Source organism: Odontomachus brunneus, unplaced genomic scaffold, assembly GCF_010583005.1.
Source record: "Odontomachus brunneus isolate Ranch 3 - 2012 unplaced genomic scaffold, Obru_v1 Obru_scaffold_137, whole genome shotgun sequence".
NCBI lineage: Eukaryota > Metazoa > Arthropoda > Insecta > Hymenoptera > Formicidae > Odontomachus > Odontomachus brunneus.
The window spans coordinates 906,175-922,398 of record NW_022639587.1 but is presented as its reverse complement, the minus strand read 5'-3'; the positions used below and the strand labels follow the sequence as shown (position 1 = coordinate 922,398).

Genomic DNA, 16,224 nt, shown 5'->3' with positions numbered 1-16,224 from the left:
GATTTAAGCATGACATGACAAATTGCCAAACGGGGTACCGAAGTAAAATACAAAAAAATAGGGTGATATAGGATGGAAGAGTAACGGCATGTATACGTAAGGGACGGAACGGCGGAGGACTATTTGACGCGAACGCAGGAATTCCACTGGAGTCGGAATAACCGCCAATTACTGTCAGGCGCAGAGATACGTCGAGAAGGGTCCGTGGCAATTTCGGTCGCCGCGGTATTTCGCAACACATCGAGTACCCCTGTCCTTTGGATCGTGTCTGGAGAATTCGAAAATAAATCGACCCGCTCTCCCTCTTCTCTTTCTCTCTCTCTCTCTCTTAGAATTACTATAAAAGTTAGAAGTACTAGAGCTACAGATGATCTGCTCGCACTACTTATATGTAGGACTGCCTTCTTTAAGAAGTCTTTTAGATCATACTTAGTTAAATTGTAGAATGAACTGCCACAAAATATAAAAAATGATAGGACGTAGGATGAATTTAAGACTGACTTCTATTCGTTGTTACTGGACAGAAGCAAAACGTAAAATTAATTCGACAAGGCTAAGCACAACTAGCCGGATTTTACCCTGAGGTATTCTCAACTTATTCTCATGCTATATAATTTTAGAATTATGTTTACTTTACTTACATTACTTACATTACTTTGTTACAACAAATATATATAATTTCTACGTTTCAACTTCAATCTTTGTTATAACCATTACTTTGATATTAGTCATGACTCGTTTTTGTATACTTTTTTGTTGCGCCGGAGGGCACATAGTTCCACAGCGCCTAATAAATACTGATTTCTCTCTCTCTCTCTCTCTCTCTCTCTCTTTCTCTTCCTCTCTCTCGCGCGCCCTGAACCGCTGATATACATGCATTATCGTTATCATGTCGAAATCTCGAAATAGGTGTGATAAGATATTACATTACGTACGCGTAGAAAAATATTATTCAGCCACTAAGAAAAGCGATTACTCAATTGACAAACTTTTTTTCTCAAGTAATAGTTATCTTCAAAGAAGAATATTTTCTTGATGCGCTCTAGTCTTCAAATATATTCATCACAAATATGTTCACTGCATTACACATATAGAATTATGAGAAAATACCGAACAAACGTGTTTTAATTCAACTGATTGGCGACCGATTCGAGCAACATCAATCGAAGAATGTTCAATTGACGATTGAATTCAATTAGGAACCGTTCGATTACCAATTGATATGAGCGAGGAGGATCAAAGATTGTTCAATTAACGAATGGACTTAGCAAATTTAATTAAAGGTCGTTTAATTGGCGATTGAACTTGGCAAATTTAATGAAAGACCGTTTAATTGACGATTGATATGAGCAAGTTCAATCGATTCAATCGAGAAGCGCTCGTTTACTTAGGGTTACATTTGGCTTTGTAGATGATATCTAATATTTGGAGCATCGGGATATCGTGGAAGAGATGTTGATGAAATTGAAAAACGCTAAGTAGGACCTGTTGAGAAGGAACTGCTCGTTACTGATCGATCTTCGATTGAATCGACTGAATGTGATCATATCAATCGTCATTTAAACAGCTATTAATTAAATTTGCTAAGTTCAATTGTTAATTGAACGATCTTTAATTCCCTTCGCTCGTATATATTGTCAATTGAACGGCCTTTAATTGAATTCACTGAAATCAATCGTCGATCGAACGGTCTTCGATTAAATTTGTCGAAATCAATTGTGAATGAAACGGTCTCCAATAGAATTAGCTCGTATTAATTATCAATTGAATAAATAATATTACACGATAATTATATATTGTACGATAATTATTCAATAATTTGTACTATTACACGATGAAAAAAAAATAACTCATTGCTCGCATTCCTGTTATCGTGTACTTAAAGAAAGAATTCGTTCTCTTTACAGAAATATAAAAAAATCTTTATCGAAAAAGAAGTTGGTTTGATTCTGTGCAATAAGTGAGTCGAATTTTTGTTTTAATTTAATATACTTTTGATTGAAATGTTAAACTTACTAGGAAAGGATTCAGGATGTATCTTAAATCAATTTGAGATAAAATTATAATAGATTTGCGGATATATAAACTTATGAAATAATCGAAATCAATAACACTTAGTTAGATTCAGTATTCAGTATTTTCCTGTACGTAACAACACGCATACGTCGAGAGCCCGCAATGTTAGACGTTGAAAAATCCAAATTTAACTCGTGGCGGTCCACGTTGATTGGCGTATTTATTTCACTCCATACATAACGACTAATGATACATAATTTATGCACAGAATTACACAACGAGCGAGTAATTATGCAAACTCTAATACATATACACACATCTGTGCGTAATTCGCAATAATTATGGAAATGTTACACGCGCCAGCCTCACTCGTTAATGAGATTCATTTACCTTTCTTAAGAGTCTCGAGATTTTGTCGCCGTATTCCCACGGAGTCACCCAGCCGCGGTTGTTGTTGCAGTCCAGAGATCTCGTCCCGTTTGTGGACTGGCTGCTGCCGGGAGTCGCTATTCGTCTCGTGTTATTTTTATCGGTCCTCTTTCTCAGAAACTTGTTAAAGGCTTCGACGAGGACAAACACGGCATCGTACATCAGAGCAGCTTGCGCCTAATTTTGACAGTAAATTAGTTTCCGCACTATCCACGCGAATGGATCGATCCCGATAAACGAGATCGGTCGCGAAAGAGGATGAGAAAGAGGGGGAGAGGACAGGGAGTAAGCTTCTTTCCACTTTCTCTCCTCACGATCCGTCGACTTACTCGAAGGAAAAGTGAGAATTTTCGATAAGAAGTTCTCTTTTTCTTTTATTTACTTTCTTGTTTAAGTTCTCCTCGTCTCCGCGCGAATGTTCCTCGACGGGATCGAGTGGTTGGCGAGATCGAGAAAGGGGTTCGTCGTCACGTAGGGACATACGTAAATTCGCAGAGACAAGAGTACCTCGGGCACTTCGCCAATGTTGGAAAACCGCGTTTGGTGCTCACTGAGTATAACGATCGGGCACGATAATCGTTGCATTAGATTGCATGCGGCCTGTCTCCGAGCTTTCAGATCCATAGATACTATTCCGCCCAACCTTACCCAGGAATCCCGTTAATAGTGTATCCATTTTAGGGATTCTAGTCCGCTGCCCGTTGTCGCGTAGCGAAAATCACGCGAAACGACCGAGTGTATTTCTTACGGTCCCACGACACTGAAAGTGGAATGGAATAACAGATATAAACGTATAGTTACAATTATCTATTCATGTAGACGCACATATTTGAATTTTATATTCTAAATAAAAGCAGCAAACATACAGATAAAACCTCATACCTCATAGAACTCATAAATAGATTTGTATCATTTTCACGACGTGAAATAATCGATAATGAAAACTTTATAACTTTTTAATTAGGAAAAACCGGAGTTAGATGTTCTATATTTCAGAATTTTGAAGTTACAATTTCTCAGACAACTAATTATTATAACTCACTATACAAATATAGTTGAAGTAATCTTCTATGCGTTAATGCCAACCTCGATGCTATTGACGATCTTATTAACCTATTTATAATAACTAAAATACAGCAACGAAGAAAATATTCTTCTTGACCATTTTTGATTCTGATAAAAGGTTTAGTAAGCCAGTAGCGTAAGATAAGAAGGCCACGTATAAAATATGTATCCTGATTAGTAGTTTCGGAGTCTTCGCGAGAGGTCTCCACAGCCCTCCTGCCGGCTCTTAATTATGGGCCAACTTTACTTTGTTCGCCCATATGCTTGACTTCAATCATTTTATGGACGAAAATTGCTTATCCAAAACTACATATCAAACATTCTTGCAAGAACCTTTATTTTAGCTAATAACATATCATTTAAATTTATTCACTCAAAATATTAATACAAAATTTTGAGACACTCGCAAATTTATACTTTGCTACTATTAAATCAATTTCTTTCTATTTGTTAACTGTTATATTATTCTAATTGTAATGAAACTTAGCGAAAAATATCTACGTTCTAAAAAAATCATTTCTACAGCCCCTCTCAAGACGAATACTAGGAAAAACATATGAACAATATACTTCTGTGGTTATCTAGGTCTGATTTCCATTATATTTACGAGACAAATATATTGGATTTAATTAATCATTAAATTTATACCATACAAAAATATAAATTTTTTTGTTACTGATTTAGCTACAAATTTATTAAATACATTTAGATTTTCATTTTACATTTTGAATGACATGTTATTTTGAGCAAATTTTGATTATTTTTTCGTATTTCTTCCGGGTTTTGATTTTATTATCTTATGTGCTAAATATGAGTGCCGTATGAGTCATTTATAAGGAATGCAACCTTAAAAATTATAAAAAAATTGTAACCTGTATAAATTAATTAGTAGAATCGTTGCGAGATTCATGTACACCTGTCTAACTGAAAAATTTTAATTAATATGCTATTTCATTACAATCGTAATTCACTTCGTCATGATCTCAACGGGATTCCGACAACATCTCCAAGTGACTTAACAAAAGAGCGTCACGATATAATTTTTTATCGTTTCAATTATTCCGCTCGAGCTACTTCCGACACGCGCGCCGACTTGACGCAATCCATCTTAACCGATCCTTAATTTAAACGTCAATTTATCAGCGATTACCGGATGAAAAAGCGTCTCGCGAAACGGCACGGTCGCGCCGTGGAGTCGCCGCGCGTCGTTAAACGCCAGTTAGTTTTTGTCAGGTCCGCGTGAGAGCGCGAGCTCGCCAGAAAAAAAAAAATTGTTAACGTGACGGCGGAGGGAAGAATCATTAAGAGGAACGCGAAACATGGTCCGCGCGGGCGCACAAGCACGGTCGAACGAGCGGCACTTTATAAACACGCTGAAAAGTCCAAGTTTCTACATGCGGGTGCAGTTTAACAAGTTTAGTCTCAAGCCACCGTGCACACAGAAAGCGCGCGAGCGCGAACGGACCGACACCCGCGACGATTCTTGTTTGATTCTCGTTCCCCACGCGAAACTTTCCTACCGTCCTCGTCGGCGACGACGACGGATACTAGGATAGGAGGACAACGAGGAAACCTGAGAAAGTATTTGGTCCATCGGGAGAGAATCGGTGCACTCGACGGGTGCTTCGGGTGTTTCACGCAGAGGGATAGTTTTCTCCCCGGGCGCTACGCCGTGGAAGTGGCGAGAAGCCATCGTCGCACAGAAGATAGGCATGCGAGAAAAAGGACGGAAATGAAGTCTCACAAGAGAGAGACCGTATAGGTATATAGGTGTATATGGACATACATACGTTGTACGTATATACGTGTGTATGTATATATGAGTGTCCTAGAACAATCTTCGAAGCTCTGGTGGAGGCTTAATACGGATTAATGTAAACATAAAAGTCCTATATACTATGTTCCGATATTCACTATAATTATCAAAATATTTATAATAATATGCAAGATAATATGCGAGATGGCAAGATGAGATATGATAGTGACGACATTTATCATCGTATGCTTGTATATTAAATCAAATTGAACAAAAAGTTCTCTATCTTCTTCCTAATAACTTTGTAAATTTTTAGCTATTAATTAGATTAATATATTATCGCAACCATGGTGAAAATTGAAATTGGAGAGTAAATAAAGTGTAAATGAAGAATGACGGAATTGTAAGTAAAGCGTCTACAAAGCGTAAATTGAAACATCGGAATGTAAAGCAAGCGGGTAGTATACTAACCACTTGCTTTACGTTCCAATGTTTCAATTTACACTTTGTAGGCGCTTCACTTACACTTCCGTCTTCATTTACACTTTATTTATTCTCCAATTTTCAATTTACTTCATTTACTTTATTTACTCTCCAATTTTCTTTATTTACTTTTCAATTTTCACCAGGGAAGCGACCTTCCGCCAATATTGTTTAATTAATAATTAAAAATCTACAGAGTTATTAGAAAAATGGTAGAGGACTTTTTTGTTCAGTTTGGTCTAATGTACAAGCACATGAACATTGCCATTACTCATCTATCATATCTCGCATGATCATTCTCAAATCTCTCTAATTAATATCTTGATAATTATTGCGAATATCATAAGACGATATAGGATTTTTATGTTCACATCAATCCTTACAAAGCTTCCACAAGAACTTTGAAAGTTGTTCTGGGACACCTTATATGCAAGGTGATTGCACGCAATGCGTACATCCGCTTGCGGTCAAGATTATTGTGTGTAGATAGAACTTATCAAATTGAATGAAAATTTTATACCTTGTTTTTGCAAACGAGCAGGATAAATTTTGAAATATTGATAACAGAAAATTGGCAGATGAGTTCATATGATGCGGTGGGATAAGCTTTTTAGGCAAAGTCTCATCCAAGATGTCTAGAATCTATTGACAGTCTCTTGGCAACAGCAGACATTGCGTAATGCTGGGTACTGAGTGTTCAGTCCAATAAATAGACCCAATAAAAGTTCATCTTATCGCATCAGCTGCATTCATTCGCTAATTTTTAAGCGATTTTAAGAAGAGAAGGTTTGTTTGCATGTTTCCTTATAACACGAGAATCGTTAAAGATATTGTGATGATATTTTTTATAGCTTTTTCAGTGTGTTATCTATGTGGTTCTTAGGGTGCGATTCATTAGACGCTATAAATACTTTGAAATTATATAGTAGGAACTATATAGCCATATAAACCAATCATGGTCTTTCTTCAACAATTTCTCAGCGTTTGTAGAATTTAATGGGTCGCATCCTTAGGTTAGTATCGCTATCCGAAAATATCCTGGAAATTTGGTAATTTCATTACTTTCTCGAAAATCCAAGGACATCTAGAGATATAAGAAGAAACTTTTATTTTTAACTTACTCAAAAAATCTTTTTTTAACAATTTTTTTCAAAAACTTTCTTCAAACGATTTTAAAAACAAACCTTTAGTAAATCAAAAAATATGAAATAAAAAAACTTTTTTAACGTAAATAAACAGCTAAAAACTTCAAAAGCATAAAATAATTTTGTCTCAATATTCCTAAGTACTTACAACCCTAATCTAATATACTAACATATTAGAGGTTGGTTTGAAAAAATTAGGTAGATAATTAATTACATAACTGTAGAGAGATAAACAATGAAAAAGATATGATTATTGATTCAATCAACTTAGGTTCTCGCATCGATTTCTAATATCGATAGAACATTAAAATAGGATTGTAAATGCATAGAAAAATATTAATTCAAAATTTTTCCATACTCTTTCTTTTCTCTAGAATAGTTTACTTTTATTAAAATAATTTTTTACTTCATACTCTCTCTTTTCTAATTATTCATCTTTAATTGATATCTCAATAATTGCTGTAGTTATTTGCAAAACAGTGGAGGAAACTTTCTCGTTCAGTTTCATGAACTCTGCCTGTACACAAGCGGATGTACGAGTTGCGTCAGACACCCTACGTGTATGCACGTACGTGTGTATGTATATACGTATGTATACGTACGGAAATGGATTCACGACCGGCGCCTTGAGACGTGGCGGGATCCAGGCGATGCCAGCCGGTCAGGAAATCCTTGACGTGGGGTCGAGTGGCGTCCACGATGCGAAAGCCGGTGATGTTGATGGCGCCGTACTCGATCACCTCGCTCTCCCATCGGTCGTCCATTATCTGATTACAGCGAAACACACAGGATTGATACGCGTAGGAGACGTGCACGTGGGTGGTCGTCGCCCGCGATACTCGCGCGCGCGCGATCGAGTTTGTGCCACTTTGAAAGAGCCATTTTCTACTTTCGGCTACTTTTCGAAGACGGTCTTAAAACCCCCGTAAGAGTTTGCAGTTGTGCGAGAAGCTGTCGCACCAAGTCGGCCGGCAGCGCGCGGGAGCTCCTTGATTTGCCGTCGCGTTTCAAGTCGGCTCTCGAGAGTCGCTGTAATATCATTACGGGCGCGTTATTACCGCGCCTTACCTTTGTGCCCTGAAATGAAAAAGGGTAATAGGGCTGTCTCGGCTCTCGATTTTAACTTCAGACTGCCGGCCGTATTTAATTACTTGGCCCCGTGAATGCAGGCGCCGCCCGTTTCAGCTTCACGCCGATAGCGCGTTGTTACCTGCGTATTACTTCGAGGTAAAACCTCGAAACCGGTGGAAAGCTCGTGCCGTTCGTGTTAACGCGCGGCAGTTCTTGCGCGGCGGGAGGCGCGGGTAAGGCTCGAGAAAGCGTGGAAATTGATATGTCTGCGAGAGAGAGCGCGCGCCCAGCTGTGGTGCGAGTATTGCGAACGAGCGAGACGATAAGTCCAATTAAAATCGCGATTACTTACTTTCGCGATCGTTAAACTAACGAGCGAAGTATGGAGAACGAGGGTGCAGAAGCCGTGCGCCACGGCAAGTGCCGCGGAAGGAGAGCTTTTGAAAACGGCGTAACAAACGGCAAACGGCTGGCCCACCCGAAATTCAACTAATGGTACCCGATATCTGATTACGGATGTTATTATTAGACCCGTGCGCTACCTCCGATCCTACGACCGACCCTGCTCGTTATACTTTGCTCTACTACAGCCGCCACCACCCTATCACCACTACAATCACCAACACACCCGGCCGTCTATCATCATCCATCAACCGGCCGGAGATAATACATGACCGTCGTTAATGTTGTATGCGTGTTTAACTTCGTCTCGCGAACGAGTTCGGCGTGTTACCAGTTTAATTTGTCGGTTCGATATCACCGCGTCCGCCGCCATCGCGACGTTGACTTTTGAACTTTTGCATTTGCGGTCAGAGGGTAGATAAAGTTTCGCAATATCCAACATCGCCGCTGGTGCTCGACAATTATTGGTCTTAAAAATTCGAAAGCTCGAGGAATTCCCTCCTCGCTTCAAAAAATGAAATAGCTAAACACGATTGCACGAGTGACGTATCAGCTTCGACAATGTTTATTGGAGGGAATTGCGATTGGTAAGCTGCAGCGGTTGGCGAAAAATGCGAACGCGCAAGCGACATTTTCGAGATAAGAGAGGCGTAGAGAAGATCGGGGCTATATGACCGGGGTATGTTGCTCATATACTTTTACTTAGTATTTATCTTGAGAGGAATAGTAGGTACAAAATTGCACAAAATGGTCCTTTTAGAACATAAATATTTTTTCCTTAGTTTCATTAAAGTCAGAATAATATTACAATTAAAAAATAAAGAAAAACTGATTTGATAATAGCGGAATAAATAAATTTCCTAGTTTCTCGAAATTTTGTATTAATATTCTCCATCATAACTAAATAAAATTAATCAATATGTTACTAGCTAGAATGAAATTTCTTCCAATATTTCTATATGATACACTGTTCCTAATAATAAATGCAATTTTCGTTCATAAAATGATTGAAATAGAGCATATGGGTAGACGAGGTAAATTTGACCCATAATTAAGTTAACTTTCGGCAGGAGGACTGTGAAGACCTCTCGTAGACTCCAAAACAGGATACATATTTTATGTAGCCTTCTTATCGTATGTTACTGGGTTATTGAACTTGCTACCTGGATCAAAGATGACCAAGAAAAACATTTCCATCATTGCTGTTTGTATTTTGGTTATATATATATATATATATATTACAAAGTAAAATATACGGTTAATAAGATCGTGATGGATATTAACGCATACATAGAAGAAGGTTGCCTCTATCATGTCTATACAGTCAGTCTAGTCAGTCACAACAATTAGTTTCTTGAGAAGTTGTAGCAAAAATTGTTCGAAATTCTAAAATATAGAGCATGTAGTCCCGGACTCCCCTGTTTATTTAACGTACTGAACGTACAGAATACGTGAGCGAAGCGCTGAGGGGAGTAAATAAGACTGATATCCGAGGGATATTGGTCTTTCGGTCACCTAATTAATCAGCAAACGTAGAAAATTCCCAGGTCCCAATACCGAGTTTGATTTGGTAGCCTGTGAAAACGTAACTTCCTCCGTTTTATCGTCCAGGCGGCGTCCAGAAGCGTGTTCATAATTTGGTGAAATCGACGGAAGAACACGTCGACGGAAATGCACGTGCCAGGGAAAGCGCGATTATCTAAGGGAGCTGGTTAGACATCAGCGATTGTCTTACGGTCGTTGAAGCTTTGAGTCGATGGACACGGCTAGAGGTGGAGCGAGGCGGGGAACGGGGGATGAAAATGGCGGAAAGCGGGGAAAATGTGCGAATCGACACGTCTACGCCTCGGTGGCGCGGTAAGCAACCGTTTCGAGAACGACGCGATAAATGACAATGGCGTGCCTCGTAGAGACGGAAGTGGATGTACATGCAGGGTATGTACAACTATCTTCGCCAGGGTGTAATGCCGCCTGCTCTCCTTGCAACTCCTTGGAAGCCGCTAAACACAAGCAAACTGTCCTCTAAATTCTGAAGTACAGCGTAGACATCACCAGCGAAGATCTCGGGCCCTTCCCCTCAGCCATCCAACCTCCTCTCCCTCATCCACCCCGCCCTCCTTCCACACGCTCGCTCGACGGAGCGTTTCGTGTCAGTTTGAGCGACGGTGCTGGTTGTTTCGAAAATTTCGCCATGCCGCGAATTAATCCGTCATCCCGTTACAACGCAGACAGTGTACCAGTGAGAGTACTTGCGCGCGATAAAGACGCGATGCCAGTGTTTTGCATATCGGATCCCTTTATGGCTGAAGAGACTCGCTATGCTGCAGGTCATCGAGTTTCGATTAAGGCGAAGGAAAATTCGATTTTTCGCGCGATAGTCACTTGGTGTTTATCCGAAACTAGAATTAAACTCCTGCTTATAAAATGCCTAGTTTTCCTCAGTTCCTTGTTTTGTTTTTTAACTTAATATTATTTTAATTTTAGTGAGACTCTCAGAGAGGAAGCATCTATGGTCTAAAAGGACAATTTTGTATATTCATTGTTCCTCTCAAGATAGATACTAAAAAAGCACATGAGTCACCTAGACTCTCACTTTTTCGGCAAGAGTTTTTACTTAAAGTATGGGATTACAGGAAATAGCACTTCGCGACTAGAGTTCTTTTCTAAAGTGTTGGGATATTTTCCTTTTTGGTTTTAGAAAAATCTCCCCTCTTGGACCTATATATGAAGATTCCGCAATAAGATTATATTCCTTCAGATATAATTTTGTTTTGATAAATAGTAATTTATGAGTAGCATTCTTTGATGCGTCGCTGAAAATACGACACAACTTCTTTAAAAACTGAATTTAGTTTATAAGATCAGAAATTCTATTTCTTTCGATCGAGACGCGTTTGGTTCGTTCATTGTCGCGTCAATTCCTCTCAAAACCAATCTTTTTCTTCGTGCATAGTTCTCAAATAACAATCATGCTGATAATATAATTTTGACATTGACATTGTTTTGCGATTTGTTAGCAGTACGATTCGACCATGGAAATTTCACTTAACGAACATTCCCGGAATTATAATGTTACATGCGCCACATATTACACCTATGGAGCATATTAAAGCGAGAACTTAAAAAAGGCGAGCGAGCGAGCGAGAGAACGATCGGTGTCGGTAGGAAAAATTTCAGTCGGATAATGTGACTTGGGAAAATTAACTACGTAGAGAGTAGGACAAAACCAATATTTGACAATGAGCGGCCGAGGAAATTAGTAGAGCGTGATAATCGTCAAAACTGCTAGGGAACTCGCGCGCCGATCCAATATGCACGTTTTCTATCCCCTTCCGATATTCGCGAAGGGAGGAACGAAAAACGGGAGTTACCCACTTTGAATGCGCTAACCGTAGAACGAAACGAAGGGGATCGCGAGATGAAATTCCATTCTCCTTATTCTACGGCCCGCAGACAGACTTTCGTTTCGATCGACTTACCAAGCCACTCAGCAAATAATGATACGTCCTCTTGCCCAAAGCCACGTCTCTCACGTGACTCACCACGATATCCTTCGCCATGTCCGTTGGGCAATCAAGCACGACGTATTTGTTACTCCACCTGAAACAATTCGCCGACATTTTCGGAATCAGTCGCGAGCGCGTCTGCGGGAATTAGGTGGGAAAAGCGTCGCGACACCGTTGAATTTTCCATCAGAAGGGAGAGTGACATAAGTCCGGCCAGAGAACACCACCGTTGGCCGTTGGCCGCAGCTAACGCGCACGGCTTTGTCGCGTTTGATCGATGCACCGCGGAGTTTGCATGCTCATTTCGTTTGTTAATAATTGGATATTGTATGGCAATTTGCAATAACGCTGTTGTTTTCGGTAACTACCACCACCACCGTCACCGCCCCATCAGTACTATTACTATTACCGCTACCATGCTCGACCAATTCAAACCACCGCGATGGCAATTACTCGCTGTTGTTGATTACTTGCATCGCGCAAATGCGTAGTCGCCGGTGAACTGTAGCGTGAACTCGCCAGTCGTGCCGCGACCAACCTTATCCGTCATACACCAGGGCACGCTGTATTTGCAAGAAAATAATAGTCGCACCAAAGCATCGCCGTGCCACGAGATTGGTATTAGTGCAATTTTCATTCCTGATTACAGGAAAACATGAAGATATACGTCATACTTTACAGAAATCTGATTTTTTCCTATCTTTTTTCTCTTTAAAGTAGTTTTGCCTATTGGTCTTTTTTCTCTTTAATTTTCTGCTGCTTGTGTATGAGTACAATAGAATATTTTTATTGTTTACTTATGTTTCATTGTTTATTAAAAACAGACAAATAAATATGTTTTGCAAAGTAGCATGCAATCCAATCACTTGGATAATGTCACTTAACCCATTAATGCCTGAGCATAAACTGCAATCTGTGGGCTTTTCATAACTATGCAAAACAGGACATGGCAACAAAACATGTTCAAATATAAAAGAAATTAATGTTTCTCATTTATTTAATCAATAATTGTTTAAACAAGTTATCAACAATTTAAGTTTTTTAAAAAAATAACAACGGGAATCGATACTACGGAAAAATTACAAAAAAAATAGTTATTACTTTTGCTAAATCTTTTATCAATTTGTTGTAAAATTCTTATAAGCAATTACTCAAATAGTGTTGTTTATAACAAATTGATACAAAATTTGACAAAAGTAATGAGTATTTTTTTAGTAATTTTTCCTATAGAATCGATTTCCGCTGGTAGTTAAAACAATGAATTTTCAACATTTCGTTCAAACAATTATTGTTTAAACAAATAAAAATGAATTGAATAGATTGAAAATGAAACAAATTGAAAAATGAATGAAACGAAATTTATTTACGTAAGTTGTGATCAAAAGTAGTGTATTTAATGCCTGTATGAAAAATGACGATTTCAAGAGACTTTTTATTTAAAACCGTACTTTTAATATCTCTAGAAACGCTTGAAAAACTGCCCAGTTAATTGTTTATAAGAATTTTACAACAAATTGACATATAATTTAGCAAAAGTAATAACTATTTCTTTAGTAATTTTTCCCATAGAATTGATTCCCGCTGTTAGTTTTTTTTAATTAAATTGTTAAGAATTTTTTTTTAAATTATTGATTTAACAAATAAAAAAATTTATTTTTTCTATATTTGAACATTTTTTGATGCCATGTTCTGTTTGACATAGTTACGAAGAGTCTATAGATTGTAGTTAAGACTCATGCATTAATGAGTTAATATGGAGTAATATACAATTCGATTGAGACAACATGCTACACATATGGCAATTTAACTTTAAAAATTATATAATTTATTGTAGGAAAATAACAAAAATATATAAATTATAAGAATATTCTAGTCTGTATCTAATACTCTAGTCAGAGGGTAAAAAGATTTTTTAATGTGAAAAATGAAGATTTGAAATTATATTGACAAAATTCAGTCAATACAATAGCTAAATTATATTTTTATTTATTAAATGCTATACATAGGATTTCCTTATAAAAGGAATGTGCTTTTTAGACAAATGCTTTTTATTATCGTAATCTGTGCAATGCACACACACACATACCGCGGTAGTGTCCTCCCCGAGATGGTTCGCCAGTACGTTACACTTTCGTATTTGCGTGTCGGATCCGTTACTCGTAAATTCACGAAAGTAATGACGGATTTCGCGAAGTTAGCCGATGAAACTTATTTTTCTTCCATAATATCTACGAGCGAAGCATGCTCTACTTGGCGCGCGTACTGCATATCACCGTAAAAAGGGAAGAAAGAGAGAAACAGAAAAAAAAGAAAAGGGAAGAAAAAAGAAAACGTAAGTATTCGCAGCCGGGAATAACAGGCAGGTCGGTCCCGCAATATTCTTAGCGAAAGAGGCGCAGCACTTTTATGTGTGTTATATGTTCCGACATAAAGACTCACCGGTTAAGTTCCTCCAAGCTGCGCAGAAAATCGATCGCCTCTGACATGTTCTGTATTCTCTTGACGGTTTCGACTTGAAAGGACTCGTTGCCTGGTTTCAGCCCCTGATAAATCTGCTGCAGCCTGAGCAGTCCTGAAACCCACGAGCGTTTAATTAAATTATAGGAAACGCTCATACACGCGCCGCGCAATATGGCTTCGACACTGGTTCGGGTTACCACTCGTCGATGTGTGCGTCTTCCGAAAATTACATACGCACGATTGCGCGTTACACAGACCATGTCGTAATTCATTGGCAGCCTCTGTTCAGTCTGCGGTTTCTCGCAGCGGTGTGAAATATCGCCTGTCTGTGCCTCTAAGTTATAGAGAGTGTCGTAGATCGTAGATTCGATTTGGATCGCCGCGTGTTTTCGCCGTTGACGAAATTTAATCGCCTCATAATGCATGTCGCTATCATACTATTATTATGCGCACGCGACTCGTCGTTGTCGCGATATCGGGAATTTTCTGTCCCTCGTTTGTTCGATTTTCGCGTTACAACATGCTGTTTTATTTCAAGACAGTTGGTCCATACAGATCCGTTCTCTTAGTAATATTTTACAATTTTAGCACCATATTAATGAAAATACGATCTGCACATTTGTGTTATTGTGTATTGAAGCTGAGAGAAATAAAATTAAACTTGGTATTATCTACATGTATCGTAGGTAAAAATTGTTTTCATTCAATCTGAAAAACAAGTTTTTAGTAAATAATTAAAAAAAATGAAATAAAAGGATTAAAAAAAATAAATCGCCTTTAAATAATTCAAACCTTGAAAAAATTAATTTTTAGTCAATATTCCTATATTCCTATATAAAAAATATTTAGATTCGATATTCTTCGTTTAACTTAATTTTAACAATATTAAAAGTCGGCGCGAGAAAGATAGGTGGATTACTAACTATATATAGCTGTGTAGAAAGATTGTTAATCAATTATATTATTTATATATTAATTTGTCTCAATCAATCAGTTTTCACGATAACATCTAATAAAGTTAGAATATTAGAATAAGATTTTAGATATATAGAAATATCGATCTAAAATAACTTCATATTTTTTAGGGTCATAGTTTTAAGATTTTTTGAAACAACTTATTCTTTTTTAAAAGATATTTTTGGTATCACAGTTATAATTCTAGTCTCCAAAACTACTTTTATACTTTTAAAAACAAAAAGATGGTATAAAACGGAATGTTAGAAATGTTATAAAAATTTATATCATTGATCTCGTGAAATTTATATGTACTAAATATAACTAATACGTAAAAGTACGTAAAGTATATAAAAATACGGGAAAACCTAACCTAATCTAATCTAACTCAACGTCACGATATTTTATAGTAGCGTGTCTTTTATAGTAGTAGTGTATGTTTATCGGTATATATGATATATTTACAAACTTGTACTTAATAATGTACTCAGAAATACAAAAAACGGATTCCTTTATAGATTTTTGAATATTACGTAAGTTTGATTGTGGTATTTTCTTGCGATAATATCAATACTGTACATCACACGAACAAAATATTATATATTATATTTTTTTTATACATCCTTATATAGGTACCCATATAGCACAAGTGTTCAATAGATATCCTAAAAACGTTCTAAGAATATTCGAATATTCTTAGAACATTCTTAGGATATCTATTGAACATTTGTGCTATATATATTGTTTTCTTTTCATATAAATTCTTTCTAATTGTACTATGTCTCTAACAGTGCAAGAATAGACTGTTAGTGATCTGGCTTGCTAAGAAATCTGTCTTGCTAGTAAATTTAGAAATATTAGGACCTTAACTTAGTTTCCGCCCAAAAAATACTGAGAAAAAGCATTTATTGTAAAAAATTTATTTAAATTATTTCAA

General features: G+C 37.4%; 1 protein-coding gene across 3 annotated transcripts in view; it reads right to left on the bottom strand.

Annotated features, from left to right (window-relative positions):
• Positions 1-16,224, bottom strand: part of LOC116850211 (glutamate receptor 1) — a 432,489-nt gene that overhangs the window by 29,228 nt on the left and 387,037 nt on the right. The window contains exons 1-4 of one of the 3 annotated variants that reach the window (XM_032828211.1): positions 14,313-15,061; positions 11,847-11,967; positions 7,497-7,661; positions 2,407-2,622 (exon numbers count right to left, since the gene is read on the bottom strand). In XM_032828211.1, coding sequence (XP_032684102.1) covers positions 2,407-2,622; positions 7,497-7,661; positions 11,847-11,967; positions 14,313-14,758 — 948 coding nt within the window. In that variant the 5' untranslated portion in view covers positions 14,759-15,061. Of the gene's footprint in view, positions 1-2,406; positions 2,623-7,496; positions 7,662-11,846; positions 11,968-14,312; positions 15,062-16,224 lie in introns of those variants that run through there. The other 2 variants (XM_032828213.1, XM_032828214.1) reach the window with 2 other exon arrangements.